Source organism: Pseudonaja textilis, chromosome 2 (genome assembly GCF_049901715.1).
Source record: "Pseudonaja textilis isolate UNSWEBS1 chromosome 2, rPseTex1.2, whole genome shotgun sequence".
Lineage (NCBI taxonomy): Eukaryota > Metazoa > Chordata > Lepidosauria > Squamata > Elapidae > Pseudonaja > Pseudonaja textilis.
The window spans coordinates 51,014,886-51,035,533 of NC_141991.1; the positions used below are offsets into that span (position 1 = coordinate 51,014,886).

At 37.4% G+C, this 20,648-nt stretch overlaps 1 protein-coding gene across 1 annotated transcript in view; it reads right to left on the reverse strand.

Moving 5' to 3' along the window:
• CACNA2D3 (calcium voltage-gated channel auxiliary subunit alpha2delta 3) overlaps nucleotides 1-20,648 on the reverse strand; it is a 582,709-nt gene that overhangs the window by 81,461 nt on the left and 480,600 nt on the right. The window contains exons 18-26 of the mRNA XM_087923863.1: nucleotides 16,143-16,214; nucleotides 15,876-15,937; nucleotides 13,008-13,075; nucleotides 10,807-10,852; nucleotides 10,583-10,680; nucleotides 9,485-9,578; nucleotides 8,401-8,496; nucleotides 6,936-7,057; nucleotides 5,617-5,697 (exon numbers count right to left, since the gene is read on the reverse strand). Coding sequence (XP_087779989.1) covers nucleotides 5,617-5,697; nucleotides 6,936-7,057; nucleotides 8,401-8,496; nucleotides 9,485-9,578; nucleotides 10,583-10,680; nucleotides 10,807-10,852; nucleotides 13,008-13,075; nucleotides 15,876-15,937; nucleotides 16,143-16,214 — 739 coding nt within the window. The remainder of the gene's footprint in view (nucleotides 1-5,616; nucleotides 5,698-6,935; nucleotides 7,058-8,400; nucleotides 8,497-9,484; nucleotides 9,579-10,582; nucleotides 10,681-10,806; nucleotides 10,853-13,007; nucleotides 13,076-15,875; nucleotides 15,938-16,142; nucleotides 16,215-20,648) is intronic.

A 20,648-nucleotide genomic window follows, 5' to 3' on the forward strand; every position in this document is an offset into this window, starting at 1 on the left:
TAGGCAGATGGATAGACAGAAGGATAGATCATAGATAGATAGATAGATAGATAGATAGATAGATAGATAGATAGATAGATAGATAGATAGATAGATAGATACTTTTCAGTGTTTTCCCGTAAGTGCAGGTTCTCCTTTTTTGGATCAACCAAGTGTCTATTCTAAATATAAAATAGACAGAGAAGGTTTGAAAACATACATTGAAGACATAGAATAAAAAAAATACTCAAGAACACAAGCAAACATTAAGCAAACCCATTACAATTCGGGAGGTCAAAGAAGCATAAAAAAATATCAAAACTGAAAAAAATGCCAGGTCCAGCACAATTCCCCCCAAAAGTAGAGGAAGAACTGGTGGAACTACTCCTGGGGAGATTGAATGAAATTCAAGTAACGAAAACAATACCAAAGACAGGAGGAAGAAGTATGTGTACTGTAACTCTAATAACAGTGAATTATCCAAAGAAATTTCAGTCATGCAGACCAAGTTCTTTATTAATGTTGATTATAAGGCATTCACTAAAATATTAGTTGAATGAATGAGGAAATACATTTCCAAAATCATACATAAATATGAAACATGTTGCATTCTAAAGAGGATGCTAAAAGACAAGAACGGGATTTACAATAAAGGCAGTAGGACACATCAATACTTTCTTTTCTTTTTTTTTAAAGTAGCTGGTAGTAATATTTTTAGATACAGAAAAAGCATCTGTCAATTTGGAATAGACTTTTCTATTAAAGAGCTTAAATAAAATGAACTCAAGGAGAGAGTTCAAAACTTGAATGGAAAGAATATATCAATGACAACCACAAATATCATATTGAGTAGAACACTCTCTGAAAGCTTCTTAATATGTAAAAACAAGACAAAGTTGTCTACTTTCTCACTTACTACTATAATTGCTTTGGACGTCATGGTGGATGAGATGCAAAAATATAAATAAATACAAATTGAAATGTTATATACATGTCAGCCTTCCCAGACAGGAAATCAGACAGGAAATACAATCAGAGCATCCAATTCTACTTTATGATAAAACTCTATTAACACAATCTTGCATGTCTAAAAAAATAAATCTCCTGCTCTTTCCTTAACAGAAGGAGAAGCCAGGGAAAGTCCCCTCTGAGTTTTTTTCTCTGCCCATTAAGGGAACTGTACTTAGACCTTCTTTTATCTGATGGTTCCTTAGGCAGTATGTCTCTCAAAGTATTTTTTACAAACCATTACAGTGGATAATGTAATATTATGCATCCAGAAAGGTCTATAAGGTAGTTAATAAAAGACTTAATGATTTTAGCTTTGGTTCTGGCTACAAAGTTAATGAGAAGAAAATGAAGATAATAACAAGGTATTTAATTTATGGAGAAATTGACTTGATTTTTTTAAAAAAACCTGGCTATGAGATCCCCTAAGACCCATGAAATACTTAAAGTTATTTGATATGATGAAATAAAGATATATTTTAAAACAATTATAGCAAATCATGGAAAGAAGTAAAACAATACCTCAAAAGTGGAAGAATTTAAAATTGTCTTAACTGGGACTTACTGCAACAATAAAAATGAATATACTAATCATGATGAGCTTTTTATTTTAAATGGCATGACTATCCATCTCAGACCAAATGTTGCAGATAGGCACAAGACAATTAATAGCAAGAATGGGGGGGAAATGAGAATAAGATTTACAAGACAAAAGAAAGTGATGTATATGCTCTTCCTAATCTTAAACATTATTAAGCAAATTATGGATAATGGAATGGATTAAATTTCTAAGAACAAAACATAAATCATGGGAGAAATTAATTTAGTTAATAGACTCATAGGCATTTATGCTGTCAAGAAAGAAAAGAACAAAAGATTTTGAAGGGACATATTATAAGAGAGCCAATTTGGTGGTTAAGGCAGGGGTGTCAAATTCGCGTCGTCACGGCCTGGTCATTTGATGTATTGTGACTTTGCTAAACTGGGTGTGGGCATGGCCAGTGCATGACACATCTGGCCATGGGCCATGAGTTTGACAACCCAGGGTTAAGGTATCAAGTTAGAAACCAGATGACTGTAAATTTCTAGTCCCACCTTAGGCACCAAGCTGGCTGGTTACCTTGGACTAGTTTCTCTCAGCCCTGGGAAAGACATATAGGCAATCACTTACTAAAAAATCTCACCAAGAAAACTGCAGGGACTTTACCAAGCAGTCTCCAAAAATTGAACTTGATTGAATAGAAAGAAAAAAATAGTATAAGATAAAGTATTTGAATCCAGTGAAATTAGATTAAGATCAACAATTTCATCATTCACATCCCTGTCAAATGCTTTTTGCTTTAAGGATAAATTATTGGAAGATGTATTTAATCACATGTCAGTATGATACATTTAGATCCAGAAAACAGGATAAATAAATAAGATCTGCTCAATGGAGAAAGGAACTTACCATAGTTAAACACTTGCAAAAATTACTGGAAAAATAAAAGTGATCTTAAGAAAGGCTGTCCTTGAGAAAGAATTTGAAACGCTTAAACAAAACCAAGATTATTTTGGGAGGTGCATCTATAAATTGTTATTGAAATATGATAAGGAAGCAGAACAAATTAAAAACTACATGATAAAATGGCTGCAACATTTCAAAGAAAGAATTCTAATAGAACAATAGAAATAGCTATGAAGGGGAAAAATCAGAAAATTCACTCTAAGCTGCAATGTGAGAGAAAATTGGTACAAGATGTTTTATAGACAGTATATAATTCTTTCAGTGATTACCAGGCTGGACAAGTCATAAAATAACAAATGCTGGAAATGCTATTTTATCAAATGTGGTGTTCTTGTAAAGAAACCCAAAACCATTGGAAGGAAATGCATAATTTTTTTAAAAAAATAAAATAAATTTGAATTGAAACCACAGAGATTTTTATTAGGAATAATTCCAGAGAGTGTAAACAAGTACCATAATTTACTGAGATACATGCTGATAGCGGCAAGAACCAATTTGGCTCAACATTGGAAAAGTGAAACCTTGTCGACAACACCAGAATGGGAATCTAAAATTGGAGAATATGCAGCAATATAACAGAAGTTTAACTAAATTCAAGCAGTAATGGCTCCCTTGCATTCACCATATTACAAAGCAAGGCGAATTCAGATATTTATTAGAGAAGTTCTTAAAAAAGGAGCTACAAGACGCTGAACAAAGATAGCAGATACAATTATTTAAACAGCTGTAAGCAATAATTAGAAATCTTCAAGCAAAAGATCTTGAAAGAAAAGTATAAACTTTGAACAGAAGTTAGTAATTGGGGATAATGGAAAGAAAGAGGAAAATGTGCCTATGAAAGTTTTTTCCCCTTAATCTATCTCTGTGTATGCAATAGCTAAATCAATTACATTGATTTAAGCATCTCACTTTAATGAACAAATAATACACTAAAAAAATAACACTCCTTTTTTATAGCACTGGTCATCCTCTTGCATGCCAACTGCATACACTGCAATGTTTATATTACATCAGTGGTTGGTTTCAAAGTGGTTTACTACTGATTCGGTGGGTGTGGCTTGGTGGGCACGCTTTGTGTGCATGCACGCCAAACGTGCACGTGCAGAGGATTTCCTACTCACCTCCTGCAATCCCTGCAGCTTCAAGAGCTGACATGTGGCAATCTGCTGTGCCATGCAAAGCAGCTGCACTTCAAAAGCAGGGAATATGGGAGCCAGAGCAGGTGGGTAGGCCCAACAGCAGCTCATCAGAGAGAACCGCTTTGGTCTCAGCTGATCTTTGCTGCTACCGGTATGCCAGAACCAGGCTGAACCTGCAGAATTGCACCACTGTATTACATCAACTAATATGGAAAATCATCCAACAGTTTGGGGTGAAATATTACCAATGTAGTTCCACCTTGGAGGAGACATGGTGGAAATACAGGCCTGGTTCATCAGCTCTACGTGGGGAGAAACAATCCAAGCTACAGGAGAGGAGGGCCATTAATTTAGAAGACTGTTAACTCTGGGACAGTATCAAATCTGACTTTTCATAATAGTTGTCTCCTGAAAAGGCAAGATATGGGGCCTCCTGGACATACATCTTCTCTTGGAAGCACAGGTAAAGCTGTGGCCAGGAGATCCATTATCTACTTCATGTGCCAGTTGTGGATAGGAATGTGATGCCTTGATAACAGAGTCAATTATTCCTCTTAGATAGATTACTATAATTCAGTTTACATGCTGCTGCTTTTGAAGACTGTGTGGATCCTCAGCTGGTATAAAATGCCTATATGCTTACTGAAAATCTAAATATACACCACTGCAAAGGAGTTGCATTGGCTACTGCTTTATCTCCAATTGCAATTCAAGGTGCTGGTTATCACCTATAAAGATTTAAATAGTTTGGGCCTGGGTATCTGCAAGACTGCTTTTTGGCCACCAACCCATGTGAGCAGAGAATGCATCTTCCATCTATAATGAGGGATGAGAGGAGGTAGCACAACTGAAGGCCCCTCTTTTAGAATAGCTTGCTTGCTATGATGAAGGTGACTCTTTTTCTCATGACCGCCCAAAATATGTTAAAACTTGGCATTTGTAGAAGACCCTTGGAAAATGAATGGTTTGTGGAGTCATCAAAATAGATGAATATGGTGAAGTTGTTTTATTGTATTAATATTATATTACTATTATTCTTATATACAGTCTAGAAATAGTCTAGAAATAGATTTAAACCTTTAAAGTAAAGGTTTCCACAGTCCAGTTGTGTTTGACTCTAGGTGCAGATCTCCTCTCCATTTCTTAGCTGAGGGAGCCAAGGTACAGTTCTGTGGTTCATGTGGCCAGCATGACTATATGCCAAGGCATCTGGAACACTACCCTCCCATCAAAATGGTGCCTATTTATCTACTGATGTTTGCATGCTTTTGAACTGGGTTCACAGGAGCTGGGGCAAGTAACAGCAGCTTACCCTGTCACTCAGCACTCAGGTCTTGAACCCAGACTCTCAGCTTTCCAGTTGACAAGCTCAGCATCTTTAACAACTGAGTCATTGTGCCCCCTCCCAATTTAAATAGACAATCTATAAACACATTGCAAAAATTCAATGAATAGACAGATGCCAAATTTGTTTATTTGTTTTATTTATTATCCCACCTTTATTATTATTACAGATAACTGAAAGTAGCAAACATATACAACACACTTTCCTCCTCCTATTTGTCCCACAACAATAACAACCCTGTGAGGTGAGTTGGGTTGAGAGAGAGAGTGACTGGCTCAAGGTTACCCAGCTGGCTTTCATAGCTAAAGTGGAACTAGAACTCATAGTCTCCTGCTTTCCAGTCTTAACCACTAGATGAAATGAAGGTAAATCAATGTTTTTAACATTTTATTTAGGAGAAAATATGTGAGATACCACAGAGCTTCCCAGGCCAATGTTTATCGATAATAATGATTATAATTTGGTTGGTTCCCCAACATATCAAGAGTCGTCTCTCACTCAGGAACAAATGTTTTAAAAAGACCTTCTAAAACTGTGAATTACTGAACTTTCTTCCAAAATAGGTTTTAAGTGACAATTCCTATGAATCAAGAAATCCCATTTAAAGCATTGTTATATAAATTAAGTTTTGTTTTTACCTGCTACCACAGGTGACTTTCGGTCATCCAGCAGCTGTATGGCAGTACTTGCTGTCACCACATTGCTCTTGTTTGCTTTTTCTATAAATGGAAAAGGAATGGATATTCAGGTCCAAATTCTCTCTCTGTATGGCAACAGCCATAGCATTGTCCCTAACAATGGGGGTTGGCATGATAAATTGGGGGGGGGGGGCACCATTTCTTTGATGTTTTGCCACTAATCTGGAGGGGAACTTCTAAGACCTTCAAGTTTTAAGTTAGGCTTACAAAGCTGGGGAAAATGACAGTTTTGTCCCTGTTTCAAACGGCACAACCTGCAATTGATCTGGGGGCTAGGAACAGGGGACTGGGTGGGAGATGCACATTATCTATGAACTACCCAATTCTGGTATCTTGTATTATGATTGGATACATTACACTGGACATGGCTCCCTTTCTTTTCTTCTTTTATATTAAAGAATGGATGTCCAACCTTTTGGTTTGCCTGGATCACACTGAGTGATGGAGAATTGTCTTGGGCCACATATAAGATATATAATATAATTAATGTACACAAATCACATAATAATGTTAAAAACTTTATGATCTTGTGGGGCCACATTACTAGCTTCCAGGGCTGCATGTGATCCATGTGCCATGGGCTGGATATGGAAATTTTCATCTTCTGGCTATAAACCTCTTGAAATCAGTTTCCCTTTGTAGTTATCAAGAGTTTTTGTTTTTTCTTGAAAAAAATGGGTCAGGGAGTGAAAGAGGGGCCCCACCTTCCAATTCCATGAACAAAGAGGGTTGCATAAGGGACAGAAAAAATAGGCCTTATCTCTCCAGATGCCAGTACTCAAGATGCCACCTCTCTCCAGGCCCCAGTATTTGGATTTGAATAAAACCCATCAAAGCCAAACAAGGATACAGAGGAATCGATGTATAATGTACATCGGGTAAAGTTTCTCTTTCTGCTTTAGATTTGATCATTTCTCAGGACTGTCATGAGAAATAAAAACAGCCTTCAAGTAATTCTGTATACAACTTATTATACCTAATTGACCTTGGCCGATCTTGAACAAATAAGCAGGTTCAGGTTTAGATGGATGGATGGAAGGCCAAAGAAATCCAAAGGACATAGGCTAGAGTGGTACATTGGAAAGGCACTCCCGAAAAAAAGACTGTGGCAAACTATCTCTGTTGAGTTACCAATAAAGTTCTCCCTTGCAAATTGTCATTTCCTATCATGTTTTGACATGCAAAGTGATATTAAGTCCCAAACTGAATTATTTTAGTTAAGAATTACCAGCAGGATAAAATATAATTCCATAACAAACCTGTACTGAATGGAATGGAGTAGACAAAACTTCCTGGAATCTGCTCAGCAGCTCTTCTATACCAAAGTGGGAAATGATCCGCGTTAAAAATATTCTCCTTGTCTTCAGCTGTCAAAAAGTCTCTTGAAACAGAAGGAAATAAAAAAATTGCTCTTTTTCATTTCATTTTTCACTTATCCTCTAACTTACCTAGTTTGTGTTTTATTCTTCTGTTTGTTACTCAGAGCTATCTTTGATTGATGCATGGCCATATAAATTGGCTGCCTAAATAAATAAGATATTGTAAAGCCCGGCTTATTTTCTCCCCAGTGTAAATAAGGTGGTGAACACCATTTTGCACGTTCTAGGATTTGTAATCCCAGCAAAAAAAGACATTTGGGGTGGAGGCCAGGGAGTGTCTTTCTCATCTGCTACTTCCCTTTGTTCTGTTACAAGAAATACAAATACAAATAGAAAGAAAATAAAGAGAATGGAACAAAGAGAATTGAAGGGGAATCCTGTTCTGAATCAATAACCAATTAAAGTACAAATAAACAGAGCAAGGAAAAAGGACCATTTTGTTGGTTGGTTGGACTTTCTGCAATTTGAAGTAGCCACTAGGCAGTTGCTAGGAACTAAACAAGTTCACCTTAGTGAGAGGGAAAGGAAGGAGGAAGGAGAGCAATGCAAGAGAAATTGTATGATAAGATCCACTGTGTGTTTCTTCCGGTATATACAGTGTCACCAGGGATCAAATTCCCCTTCTTCTACCTTTGAATGTTCTGGAGCAGATTTGGGTGGCATCATGTTACTCCTATGCTGAAAAGTACTGCAAAACCTGATTTACTCCAGCAGAAGCCAATGAAATTCGATTTAACTTATCCTCTGTAGATAAGTTGCAAGTGCGTTATTATATAAGGCAAATGCCAGGTGGATTTTCCAGTCCCAAGGATCCAGGATTTGGATATAAAGTATTTTGAAATAAAAATCCCACAGTTGTTTTTTAAGTACACACATGTGATATATATCCCAGTCATGCATTTTGCTTCCTTATTTGCCAAAGACTTTGAGCAGAAAAAAAAAGAAAACAAGCTGAGGAATATGTCTGATATCAGAATCAAACATGCACATGCAAAAAAGATTTACAATGTGGTAACTTTCATGGCGCTTCTAGTTATTCTAGAAACAAAGCAATTTGGTTTGATATGTTCTGAAAGATGAAATCTGAACTAGTCTATAGGGGCATAGCTCCAGGGTGGCTCCCTCCCCTTCCCATTATGAATCTCTTGAAATTCATGTGAACTATTATTTAGTTTCCAAAGAATTGCAAAAGACAGCTAAGCCCACCTAACTTGCAATTTAACCCCCTGATTTTTTTTCCTGATACCACCACTAGATGGAGAGAAAAGGTTGAGCGTTTTCCCACAGCAAGCATCCTTCCTTTTCTCAGTATAGTGCAGTTACTATACCTAGTTTTAGTACTTACTGATTAGTTAATTGTTCTGGTCCAACAAAAAGATTGATCCGAGAAAGACCGGTCCGAGTTCCAAGGAAAGCAACCTCTACTCCCTTGTCTGAATTTCTGAAAAGCAGGAACAGCATGAAAGCATTCTATTTCTACAAAGTAAACAGTTTATGCCTATTTCAAGGTCGCAAAACATGTGTAGAAACCAGGACTGCAACTGCAATCAGTTTACCAAATTCAATAATCAACTTAAGCTTTTAATGAAAATTAAAACGTGCCCCCAATGTCCAAATGAAAGCTGACTGAAAGGATATTATATTCTGCAAATGACATGGATGTATTATTTCCTGAATGAAGGGGTGAAGTTTCCAATGTTGGGGCAGCACAAATCTCAGAATAATTTAGGGAGAAAAAAAATCCACACATAACCACTTATGGATTACAAAGCCTCAAGCCTTTATCTGGATAATTAAATGATGGGATATGGATCTCCCTCTCCAATAAATGAAGCAGATTTTGAGAGTGGTAGATTTTGTGTGTGCGTGCACCATCTCTCTCTCTCTTCCCCTCTCCCTCTTCCCTCTCCCTCTCTCTTTCTCTCTCCCTCTCTCTCTCTCACACACACACCCTATCATATATTTTACATTTATCATGTTCATCTGCATCCATATCTCTGGTGTATTGTTTTGTTTTGTGAGCTGCCCAGAGTTATATGCTTAAGCTGAGAAGTTATACAAATTTCCTAAATAAATATACAATTACTTTGACTTTTGGATACACATAAATGTATATATTTGTATAAGAAGCTTATACAATCTTTCATGAGATGCTTGAATTCATCTATGAAAGCCTGGTGCTCAGCAAAGTTGCCCTGTGGTCCTCCCAAAAATGGATGTTCATTGTGGAACCCCACAAGGATAGGTGGTGAACAAAACTGTCATATCAAGCTCTGGATTACTTGGGGCATTTTTACACCTACCATATGTGCCTGAATATTCTTTGATTACGAGTGAAGTAACTTAATGAAGAATTTATATAGTCCTAAATTATATTCATATCCAAATTAATTAATATAAGAAGAAGGAAGTACAGTCTGTCCACTCACTCTGATTTATTTAGTGCAAGGCTGGTCCAATAAGCTTCAATTGGGGCACTCACTACTGCATCAAATAAGACTTCCTGTATCAATTCTTTGTCACCTGTAATGTTTAAAACATTCATGAAAAGCATGCATGGAATCTCCTCACCAGATAAATTTGAACTCACCAGATATTGATAGGTATTTTCCAGGCTTATTATTTTAAACTTAATTTCAGAAAATGTTGGAAATGAAGGATAACTCCCCCATTTATTTTTGAGATAGAGAAGGGAAGCAATATTTTTATCTTGCTTTTGCATATCAAAACTTAAATTTCAAATGTTCCCTTTTCAATTTCAAAACTGGTGTGTAATTCATCTTGTTGGTATTAAGCTCATTAAGAAGTTTTATACTATTGCACCCTACCCGACTTCCTATTTTAAAAGTCAATGTTTACATGAGCAAATCAATTATTTATTGTTTACCTTTTGATTGCAGAGTAAGGCTAGCCATTATTGTTTGTACTGTGCATATGGAAGATTGCAACTTAAACTACTTGAACCCACATAGTCAATTTGGTGGCTGCGACCCTGTACAGCTCCACAGTGAAGTTAATGACTTACTTCCATGGGTGCTGCTATACTAGATTTTACAGTGAAGTGTGCCAGGTAAAAAAAGGATTGAACGTCTATTACCCTGAACAGTTGATTTGAAGAAAACAGGTAGGGCCTCAAAGGTTCTTTTTAAAAACAACAACAACTGGACTTTCTTTGGGGTTTTTTTTAAGATGTTTCACTTTTTATCCAAGGAGCTTCATCAGTTCTGACTGGATGGTTGGGGGGTGGATCAAATTCACACACACACACACACACACACACACACACACACACACACATGCACCCCACTATTTAGTGAAGCTTCTTGGATGAGAAATGAAAAACCACCTTTGGGACAACTATTACCTGGCTTACTGAGAATATCCACAGGTACAGCTTAAAGATACAGGAGCTATATAGTTTTCTTGGATCCCTTATTCCATTAAAGATTAAAAAGCAAACACAATATATTTATTTGAAGAACTTTCCAGATTCATCTGAATTCAACTGTGATCAGAAATATACTCACAAGGAAGCAATGGCTCTTTCCCAGTGAGATAGTTTTTAATTGCCTTCAGTTGAGTCATTTGGCGGTGTTCCGGATGCAAGTCTGTGTTGCAATATGACCTGAGGACAATGTGTGGTTAAAAATAACAATAACAAATGATCTCCCTTTGTCTTTCCATAAGTGGGGAGCGGGCACACCAAGTACAGACAGAAAGAACATCACAAGTCAATTGCATGCAGATTTACCATTCATCTGCCAAAGAGACATCAGGCTGTTCTAAGTCATGTAATCCTGAAAGGAGAATAAATGATAAAGACTTACTTTGGGGCACATAACAGCACCAGTTCAATCTTTGAATAACATTCATAAAAGTCAAAATGCCTTTCTCCTTAAAAAATGCAACAACCCAACCCCCCCCAATACACTTTAATCAATGATGGTAAGACATAATTCTATCAGTGATTCGCAAATATGTAGGAAATTCTAATTCATCTATTTCAGCTTTCTGCTCCTGTCTTTGCCTCTTTGCCTTTTTTTGGTTTTCCCTCCTAATGTCCCCCTATCTTTTATTTACAGATTGAAGCATCTACTGTCACATGAAATCAAGGGAACAGCAGATTATGCAGGTGTCTTGCAGCTGCCTAGCTTCTGTCATTTTGTGTACTTAATTATCTTCTCTTGCTTCGACTTAACTAAATAGTTAGGGATAAACAAGTTTGATTTTCCCCTCCCCCCAGTTTTCTATTTTTCCAGCTTTAAGTTGGAATTTTATTCCACCTCAAAATGCAAACTAAAAAAGGCCACCCCTGATTTATATTACTGTATGAAAACAACTGTTAATAATAAGGCAGTATCAGTGATCTGGATGTTCCAACTGTTGGAAAACATCTATTGAGAGCTGGTTTGTTGAAAAAATAAATGGAAAAATTTGTACAAGCTGAAGACAAATCAGAACCCTAATAGTAATGGCAGTAGAATTAATTTAGGCAAAACATCAGTTGCGAGTGGGGTTCCTGGGAATTTATAAATGGCGGCAAAAGTTACCAAGAGTGGCATGGAAGATTACTCTCCTCCCAGTCTAATCTAGTCTTCTTCACAAGAAGTGGAAATTTTCCTATGTACCAAGAAGCTGTTTTTTTCATCACTTGCTATTGGGTTGTGTTTAATTGGAGATACCTGGGGTAAGTGAGTAATTTTTGTATGCACCAGCTAAGTTCAGTAGCTGCAGATTTCAAAACTGCATGACCACAAGAGAATGAAAGCTCTCCTTCTCAATGTGTAATGCTGTCTAATAGCAATAGCACTTTGATTTATTGTTCTGACCCAACCGGGTTCCCAAAGAGCAAACACAGACAAAGGCAGCAGCCCCCACCTTTTAAGGTTTAATAATGAATTCTGTTTTGAAGGCTGCTTTCCACTAATTAGCTCCGACAAGAAAGAGCCTTGCCAAGTTGTTTGTCAAGGCTGCCAAAAACCCAGAGATAAGAACTAATTTACAAAATTCTCCAAACACGAACTAAGATGTCCACAAGTTGAGTTTAAAAGCTTCTTTGCTGTCTGCAAAGAACGCTTTTCCAAACCTGGCTTTTATCCTCTTGAGGGACGGGCCATTACCTTGCAGCCTTATTCCCAAGTTGCCTGTGCTGCTGTAATTATTCCTTCCTCCGAGTAATCCTTCGTGCACGTGCACTTGGCACAGGCTCCTTGGGAACCTCCTCATCACTGCTGCCAGCCCACATAATCTCTGAAGGCAGCAGTCCACTCCCTGATGGTCCTGGCCCCTTATTAGAGTCATCACTCTCCTCAGCCATCTGCACCTGCTGCCAGCTAACCACAACACTTATATACCACTTTGCAGTGCTTTACAACCCTTTCTAAGCTGTTTATAGCATATTGCCCCCAACAATCTGGTTCCTCATTTTACCCACCTCAGAAGGGTGGAAGGCTGAGTCAACCTTGAGCCTGGTGAGATTTGATTTGCCAAACTCCTGGCTGCTGGCAGTCAGCAGAAATAGCCTGCAGTACTGCACTGTAACCATTGCGCCACCATGCCTAATGCTGTCCAAAGGATCAAATCAATGCTTCAGCCCTAGTATTATTACACCATATGTTTTTGTCAGTAAGTATTTATGTGCAATTCCAAAAGAAAAAGTAAGACACTGAAATGGACTCCTTTAGTAATCTAATGGGAAATCTTTGTGCTGCATGCTAGACTCAGATGTCAAACAGGTAATTTTGAAAAAAGCAGCTGGAAAACCCTTGTGGTATTTTTGCCAAGAAAATGCAAAGGTTATTATACTCACACTGAAAGCATTTTTACCATTTGCACACAAATATACAGTCATGCACACAGATGTCAAATTGGTTGATTTGTGTACCCAGGGCTCATTATTATCAGCACAATAACATGGTTTATAGGAATTGGATTGAGTCAATCAAGTATTACCTTCTTCTATTGTCACGTTCCCTCTGAAAAAATATCTGCCGTGTCCTCTAGACAGAGCCACACCTAAACTGTGCAGATAAACAAAAAGCAGACCATAAAAACTGTGGCATAAACAAAGCTAAAAAATACAGGAAAAGATAATTACTCCCTAAGGTTTTAATTCCTGCTCTAGAAACAATTTTGCTTTGTTTCCAAGACCTTGGTGGTTACATGTCTTGGCCAACCAGCCACTTTGATGCCATTTTATGTTTGTTGTGCCAGCAGCAATGGACTGTGTATATTTATTAGGGGTGCAATAACCCCCTGCTCTCTCTGGCAAGCGAAAATGAACACTCACCAAGGTCAGTGTTGTTCAGCCAAGAGTAGAATCTGCCCATAGGCTTGTAGAGGAGGAGGCCGTTTTCATACAAATAAAAATCATCTGTATGGAAAATAATTCTTACTGATAGTATAAGAGCTAGCCGAGCTGCTGAGAGCAAGGAAATCTAAGAATGTGAAAATCGGAGCTTAATGACACACTTGGCATAATTTCTTGATTACGTATCTTAACCTTGCTTAATATTTTTGTGATGGAAATAGTATTGCCATGCGCTTTTCCCCATAAAATACTAAGGGCAGCACAATGGAGGGTTGCAATAATTGTTGCATTTTAAAAATGTTTCTTACATTTTTGAAAGTACTGATTTAACTGTATAGGTTGTCCTCGACTTACAACCGCAAATGAGCCCAGCATTTCTGTTGTTAAGTAACACATTCATTAAGTGAGTTTTGCCCCATTTGACAAACTTGCACATGAGAAGGTCACAAAAGGGTATCAGGTGATCCCGGGACACTCCAACCATCATAATTATGAGTCAGCTGCCAAGTGTCCAAATTTTGATCATGTGACCATGGGGATGCGGCAATGGTCATTAATGCAAAAAAAATATCGTAAGTCACTTTTTCAGTGTCATTGTAACTTTGAACAGTCACTAAATGAACTGTTTGTAAGTCGAGGAATATCTGTAGTGCAGGTGACTAGAAGAGACCAATAGAGTAAAAGCACTTGTTCTCATTTTGGAATCTGATCCAATCTGTGAATTGGATGCCAATTTTATGTAGATAAGATTCAGCAGATTCTTCAGTCTGGACATATGCTGCAAAAGTTATGCATGGAATTTAAAATCACATCTGCTGCTATCAAACCAAGACAACGTGAGAAAGTTAGGCACATGACAAAGGAGAATTGACAAAAAAAGGGAAAAAAAAGAAAAAAAATTGCAGTGGTTGTTCAACAGTTTTTTTGTATCTGGACTCACATCTATTTCATGAACATCTGCCTTGTGGGATGACAGACACAAAGCATCAGGAGAACTCATGCTTGAACTGAAAGAAGAGCCTTGAGTTTTCTGTGCAACTACTTCATACAAAAAGTTTCCAAAATGGTAGCTTACAAAATCTCCCTAGCAGGGGTGGGTTTCTACGGTTCTGTCCACCTCTGTAAAACCGGTAGCTCTGAAGAGCAGCAGACATAGAACCGGTTCTATGTCTGCTGATGTTTTTGCCCACCCGCCCACCCGGGCTCTTACCTGATCTTTATTTCCTGATTTTTTCAACTTCAGCTGCCGTGCAAGGCACAGCTGCAGTTAAAAAAGCAGGAAAAAAGGGCTTTTTGAAAGGCTGCTTCTCTGCACACAGCATGCTGATTACGATTTACAGGCGTGCGCTACAGCGTGCAGGGAAGCACATCGTAAATCACCGAACCTCATAAATGACCGAACTGGTAGTTAACCCTGTCGGATCCACCCCTGCTCCCTAGATAGTAAAGGAGTTTTATATACTGGACTATGTTCACCTAATGGGCTACTGAGGCTTCCTACGGACCTTTCCTAAACAATGGAGTCTTGTCTCCAGTGTAAGTTAGTATGGCCCTCTTGGCATCAATCCTACCAGCTGACTAATCCCTGATTGGTGCATATGTTTGAGCTCTAATGTCTGGTTGAGCGGTACTGATTTATTGCACAAGTAGACAGCATTGGGTGCCTGTCAGTGTCACAGCCAGAAATGAACTCCAGCCTGTTCACTAAAGGCAGAATTACACTACGAAAAGGACTACATATGGACTGTATCGTGCTTAGGATTTGATTTGTGGTTCAGTTACCGGAACAGGCATTCCATGAATATGTAGAACTAAGCTTTGCATAAATAAATTCTAATCATTTTATTTGCTAGTGCATCTACAATCAGTAAGTGTTGCATCATTGGATCAGTGTTACCAGTCTGGATATTGTTTAATTATTTTGTGGATGGGAAACATTTTTGTGAAACACAGCAGTCATTCTTCCTTTCTTTTGAGTACAAGATGTGTTTATGCTTCATGTAATTGCTTATAACAAATGAATAACATTTCTGAGTGTGTGCATGACTCTCTGAGCCTTTGAATATGTGTGACTGAGGTAAAAGGAACTGCCTGTAGATAGTGATGGGGACTACAGATTTATAACGAAGATGCCAGTGTCCTAGAAGTGCATATTAGTAATATTCTGTTAGCCACACCTAATCTACATCGTACATACAAATGCATTTCTTTTAGCCCTGTACAAAAATCTGAGCATTTTTTCATCAATGGCAGGGGAAATTCAGCTGAAGAGGCAGCAAGTTTCTTAACAGAGCACAGGCCAGGCAATTTATCTTTCATAAATTGTCCGTCTCTGAATAAAACCTGAAAAAGCACATTGGAACGCAATTTCCCTTGCTTTTTTCAGCATCATTTAGGGACGTTCTATTGTCAGCCCTCTTCTAATGAGCTTTTAATGAGCGCATGAGGCCTGTAGAAATGCGATTGCAATAAGCCCGATGAAATATTCCATTTATTGTGAGCTGTTTTACCTGAAAGGGGTACCCTTGATATCTGTATAATAGTAGTCATTTGTCATCACCAACACTCGCTTCTAGATACAAGAGGGGGGAAAAAGCTTAATATGAAAAGTTTGGCAGGTTTGAACTAAAAAAAAGCAAACATGTAATCTAGGACAACATTAATAATAGCATCATAGAAAGATATGCAAACATTCAAAAATCATCTACATGTAATAAACACAAGTATACAATTTCATTTTTAAATTTTGTTGGAAAAGAATTGCCTATACAAAATACCCCTTTGTCCACTGTTTTCTTCACTTCCATGGAGAATTTTCCTGTTTTCCGATTCACCATTGCATTCCGAAGCTTAAATAGAAAAAAAGAAAAGGGGTGGGGAGTACAAAAAGTAATTTAAAAAAAATAATTAAGACAACATCTTGTTTTTCCCTTTATATATGTCATCATTTAAAAAGATATTTGAACCAAAGGAAGAATAGGTACATATGCAATCTTTCCAATCTAATTTGTTTAACTACCAGTCATGCTCATTATATATTCCTACATCACAACTTCCAGAGCCAAAGATTATTTCACTGAAAATGCTGGGAATTTAGTCTAACAGGTTTTAAAAGCAATTGTGTTGAAAAACATATTATAAAATATTACAAAAACACGGCTTAAATGGGATTTGAGCCTGGGCCCCAATTTGTAGAAGTCTAAGACTGAAGGTACCACTCCAGTTACATTATAAATTTAGCCCTTAAGACTTCACAGTTTACAGAAACTGCTTCTAAGCAGTTTACAGAATCAGCCTATTGCCTCCAACAATCTGGGTCCTCATTTTACCGACCTCGGAAAGATGGAAGGCTAAGTCAACCTTAAACCTATGAAAATCGAACTGCTGAATTGCTGGCAGCTGGCAATCAGCTGTAGTGGTCCACAGTACTGCATTCTAACCACTGTGTCACCATGGCATTGCTTGGAAAGCTTAGTTTTGAGAGGAAGTTAAAATTGGCAACCTTTACCAGCAGGTAAGTAAAGGTTAAAATGAAAGTTAGTTGCAGGCTATAAGAGAAAAATCATTACGGTTCATGTATAAGTTTGGAGTGAACTTATGCATGAATCCATAACCCAAGCAATTCCTTAAATGTGGTACCTGATATGGCGGTACTTTCTTTCTCTTTCTCTCTCATTCAAAACATTCCTGTGTTTCTTTCTGCATATGGTTATCCTGCCTTTCAACTTTGAAATTAAGCAGCCAAATAAAGAAGTCCAATGATGTCCCATCCTCGGAAACCTCCAAGATGTTTTAATAGAATAGAATAGAATAGAATAGAATAGAATAGAATAGAATAGAATTCTTTATTGGCCAAGTGTGACTGAACACACAAGGAATTTGTCTTGGTGCAAATGCTCTCACCATTCATAAAAGAAAAGATACATTCATCAGAGTCAAGAATCATCAGGTACAACATTTAATGATAGTCATAGGGTACAATAAGCATTCAAATCATACTAGGAAACAGTCCATATAAATTGTAAGGATACAAGCAACAAAGTTACAGTCATACAGTCACAAGTGGGAGGGGATGGGTGATAAGGAGTGATGAGAAGATTAATAGTAATAGTAGTGCAGACTTTGTAAATAGTTGGACAGTGTTGAGATAATTATTTGTTTAGCAGAGTGATGGCTGTTTGTTTGTTTATTTGTTTAGCAGCGTGATGAACAACTGTCGTTGTGTCTAGTTGTTCTGGTGTGCAGTGCTCTATAGCATTGTTTTGAGGGAAGGAGTTGAAACAGTTTATGTCCAGGATATGAGGGGTCTGTAAATGGACAGATCAGCTAAATTAATTTAAAATCTACTTTTATGTAGTCTTGATTACATGAACTAAAGCCCAATCATACTAGGTGTCTAGTAGAAGCCACAGCAATATCAAGTTTGCCTTAATATCACCATGCAAGTAATATTAATTACTTAAATGCTAATTATATAAAGTACATCTTTTGTTTCATGATGGTGTGACATACACAACATCATTTGGCCCTGAGTTCAACACATCTGGACGTCATCTAGTTGGATAGGATTGACCTATGCCACATATTAGTGCCTTTCAGTGCTTTGAATATGAAGATACTGAAAAGAAAGTGTAGGTACAAACAAGTAGTACTTGCCACCATTAACTTAGATCAAAGCTATCTTTCTCCTGGATCATACTACAGATGCAGAGAACAGGCAGGTGATCCCAAGGAGAAGATATAACTGCTTTAAAAAGCTGTCTACACTGTTACATTAATCCTCTTGTGAGCTTTCAATCATTCCAATTCCACCCACCCCCAACCCTCTTCAATCTGAATCAGACAATATGTGCCTTTTGTTAGGTTATCATTTTAGAGGTATTGCTTTACCTAAACAGAATGAGCATGTGTGGACAAAAAAAAGGCAGTGGGAGCGGGAACTACTTCTTACTTCCTTCCAGCTTCTCCTTTGAATTTCCTTGTGAGAAACTGGCAAGGAGTATCAGAAATACATTCTTCTCCCTTCCCTTCCCTTCTCTTCCCAGGAAGGGTAAATGGCTGCTGCTGGGTGGGGAGGGAGCAAGGGACTGGGAGACTGGGAACATTACGAAATTGGCTGTCATGCAACATTGAAACGAAAACTACATGACCACAGCAGCAGTCAAGTAACTTCAGCAGCAGGCAAGAGCACTGAAGCAGTCAAAGGTTTCCCCAAATTCCATTCCCTCAGGAGTCATGGATCCCAGATTTTGGCCACATTCTGCAAATTAGCCCATCTAAAGTGCCTCAGTTCAAAAACTGTTGCTCTAAAGTATTTTGCCCAATTAAAGATCAAGACAACAAGAATTTTAGTAGTATGTAGGTAGATTGCTGAATGGTATATCTAATTCAGATCAAGTATATGTAGCTGTTGTAAAGAGCTTCTCCCAAGCATGTTGTGCTTCAGTTCATTGTTGATTCAAAGGTGAGCTGTTATGAAGCTAAAACTGATCACAGTGCCTTTACAACTTGTTTTTGTATTAATTTACAAAGCAGCATAAAATTCAAGTTTAAATATCAGTTAAAATAAATGTGGCATGTCTCATAAAAAATGCATTTTAATGTGTTTCAGAGAGACAGGTCCAGTCCAGAGCTCCCACATTAAATCAAAACCAGAGGATCTTATCTAATCATATGAGAAAATTGAATCATTCATCATGTTCTGCTCCTTGCAGCTTTTATTTCCATTTAAAAAGTAGACCTATCTATTGCAGAGGTGGCTCGACAATCATCTTTGGGGGGATGCTTAAGTTCAGTTTCTCTATTGAATGGGGCAATTGGACTTTACTGGCCTTCTAATTCTCTGGTACTCTAATTCTACAGATACTTGATAGGGCCACGTGACATTTCTTTGCTCTTGACAATTTAAAATGATCATTTTCTTGAAGTCAAAGGCTGTCTTTCAAAGCTGAAAAGCACAGGGGAGCAAAGCTTGCTTGTCAGTAAAAAATAACTGATTATTGTGAAAAATCTGAGTGAGGCTGACCAAATTAAAGCTGCATTGTTAGCATTTTTTTTTTCATTTTGGGGCATCTTGATTTGAGCCCACTGTCTTTTTCTACAGACAACAAATGTAAAGAATTTTAAAAATGTTTTTGGCTATAGGCTTTATCAAATAAAATATATATTTTACTGAAGTTTTTTTTAAAATATAAAATGTAATATGTAATATGCAATTCTGGAAATATTTTCCCTTTTTAACTTTTGTGGTTTTGGACTTGGAGAGCTGGTCTTAATTACCAATCTACTTTCTAATGTTTAAAGAACTGTTCCATTTATCTTTAACATGTTTCTCATTTTTCTTCATCTCAGAGCCTGCAGTATTCCACTCCCACACAACCCTCAGGCAAGTTGCAAAATTACAAAAAGGAAACTCTCGTAGCTTTTAAGATCAAGTATGCATATGGGAATAAGATCTCTTTTTTACCCCCGAATATAGTTTTTGGCTTGGGATAATAGATTTTCATTTATTCTGTAGATTTTTCTTTTGCTACCTCTACAGGGATTAAATTGGTGTTCAGTGATATGAATGCAGGACATCTTTCTTCCCACATTAGTATTGTTGCTAAAATAATAAAACGTCAACTTCCATGTAAAAAGTTCTTTAAAAAGATCATTATAAAAGAAATAATAAATGTCAGTAAATGAAGTTATGCTTCCATTAATTTAATTAAAAGTAATTCTCTTAGTACATGATGAAATGTCAGAAAGCCATTTAGAGAATAATAACACAGATAGACAGACAGCTTCATTTGGGGCAGGAAATCTTATGCAGCCATTAGTAATTTTGAAAGGATGCTATGGGCCCTCTTACATAGGAATACTCCTGACTCTGATGTTTTCTGCTTGCCAATTCAACCTATTTCACTCTTTTTGATGGCTGGTGGGCACAGTTCCAAAGAAAATATCATTTGGAATTTCCATGGGTCAGTATAGGGTCTAGGCAGGGATGACCAACCTTGGCAACTTTAAGACTTGTGGACTTCAACTGCCAGATTTGGCTGATTTCTGGGATTTGAAGTCCATAGGTCTCAAAGTTCCAAGGCTGGACACCCCTAGCCTAGGGTCAAATGTAAAAAAATGAAATTATAAGCTGCTATTCTGCTTTACATCAGATTAGTTTATTATTATTTTTTCTTAAATCAGGAAGGTTAGGATACCTGGGAAGAATCAACTTTGGGCATACCTGAATATATGGATATCCTGTTGCCTGCTTCTGGATTAATATATAAGAATGTGAACTA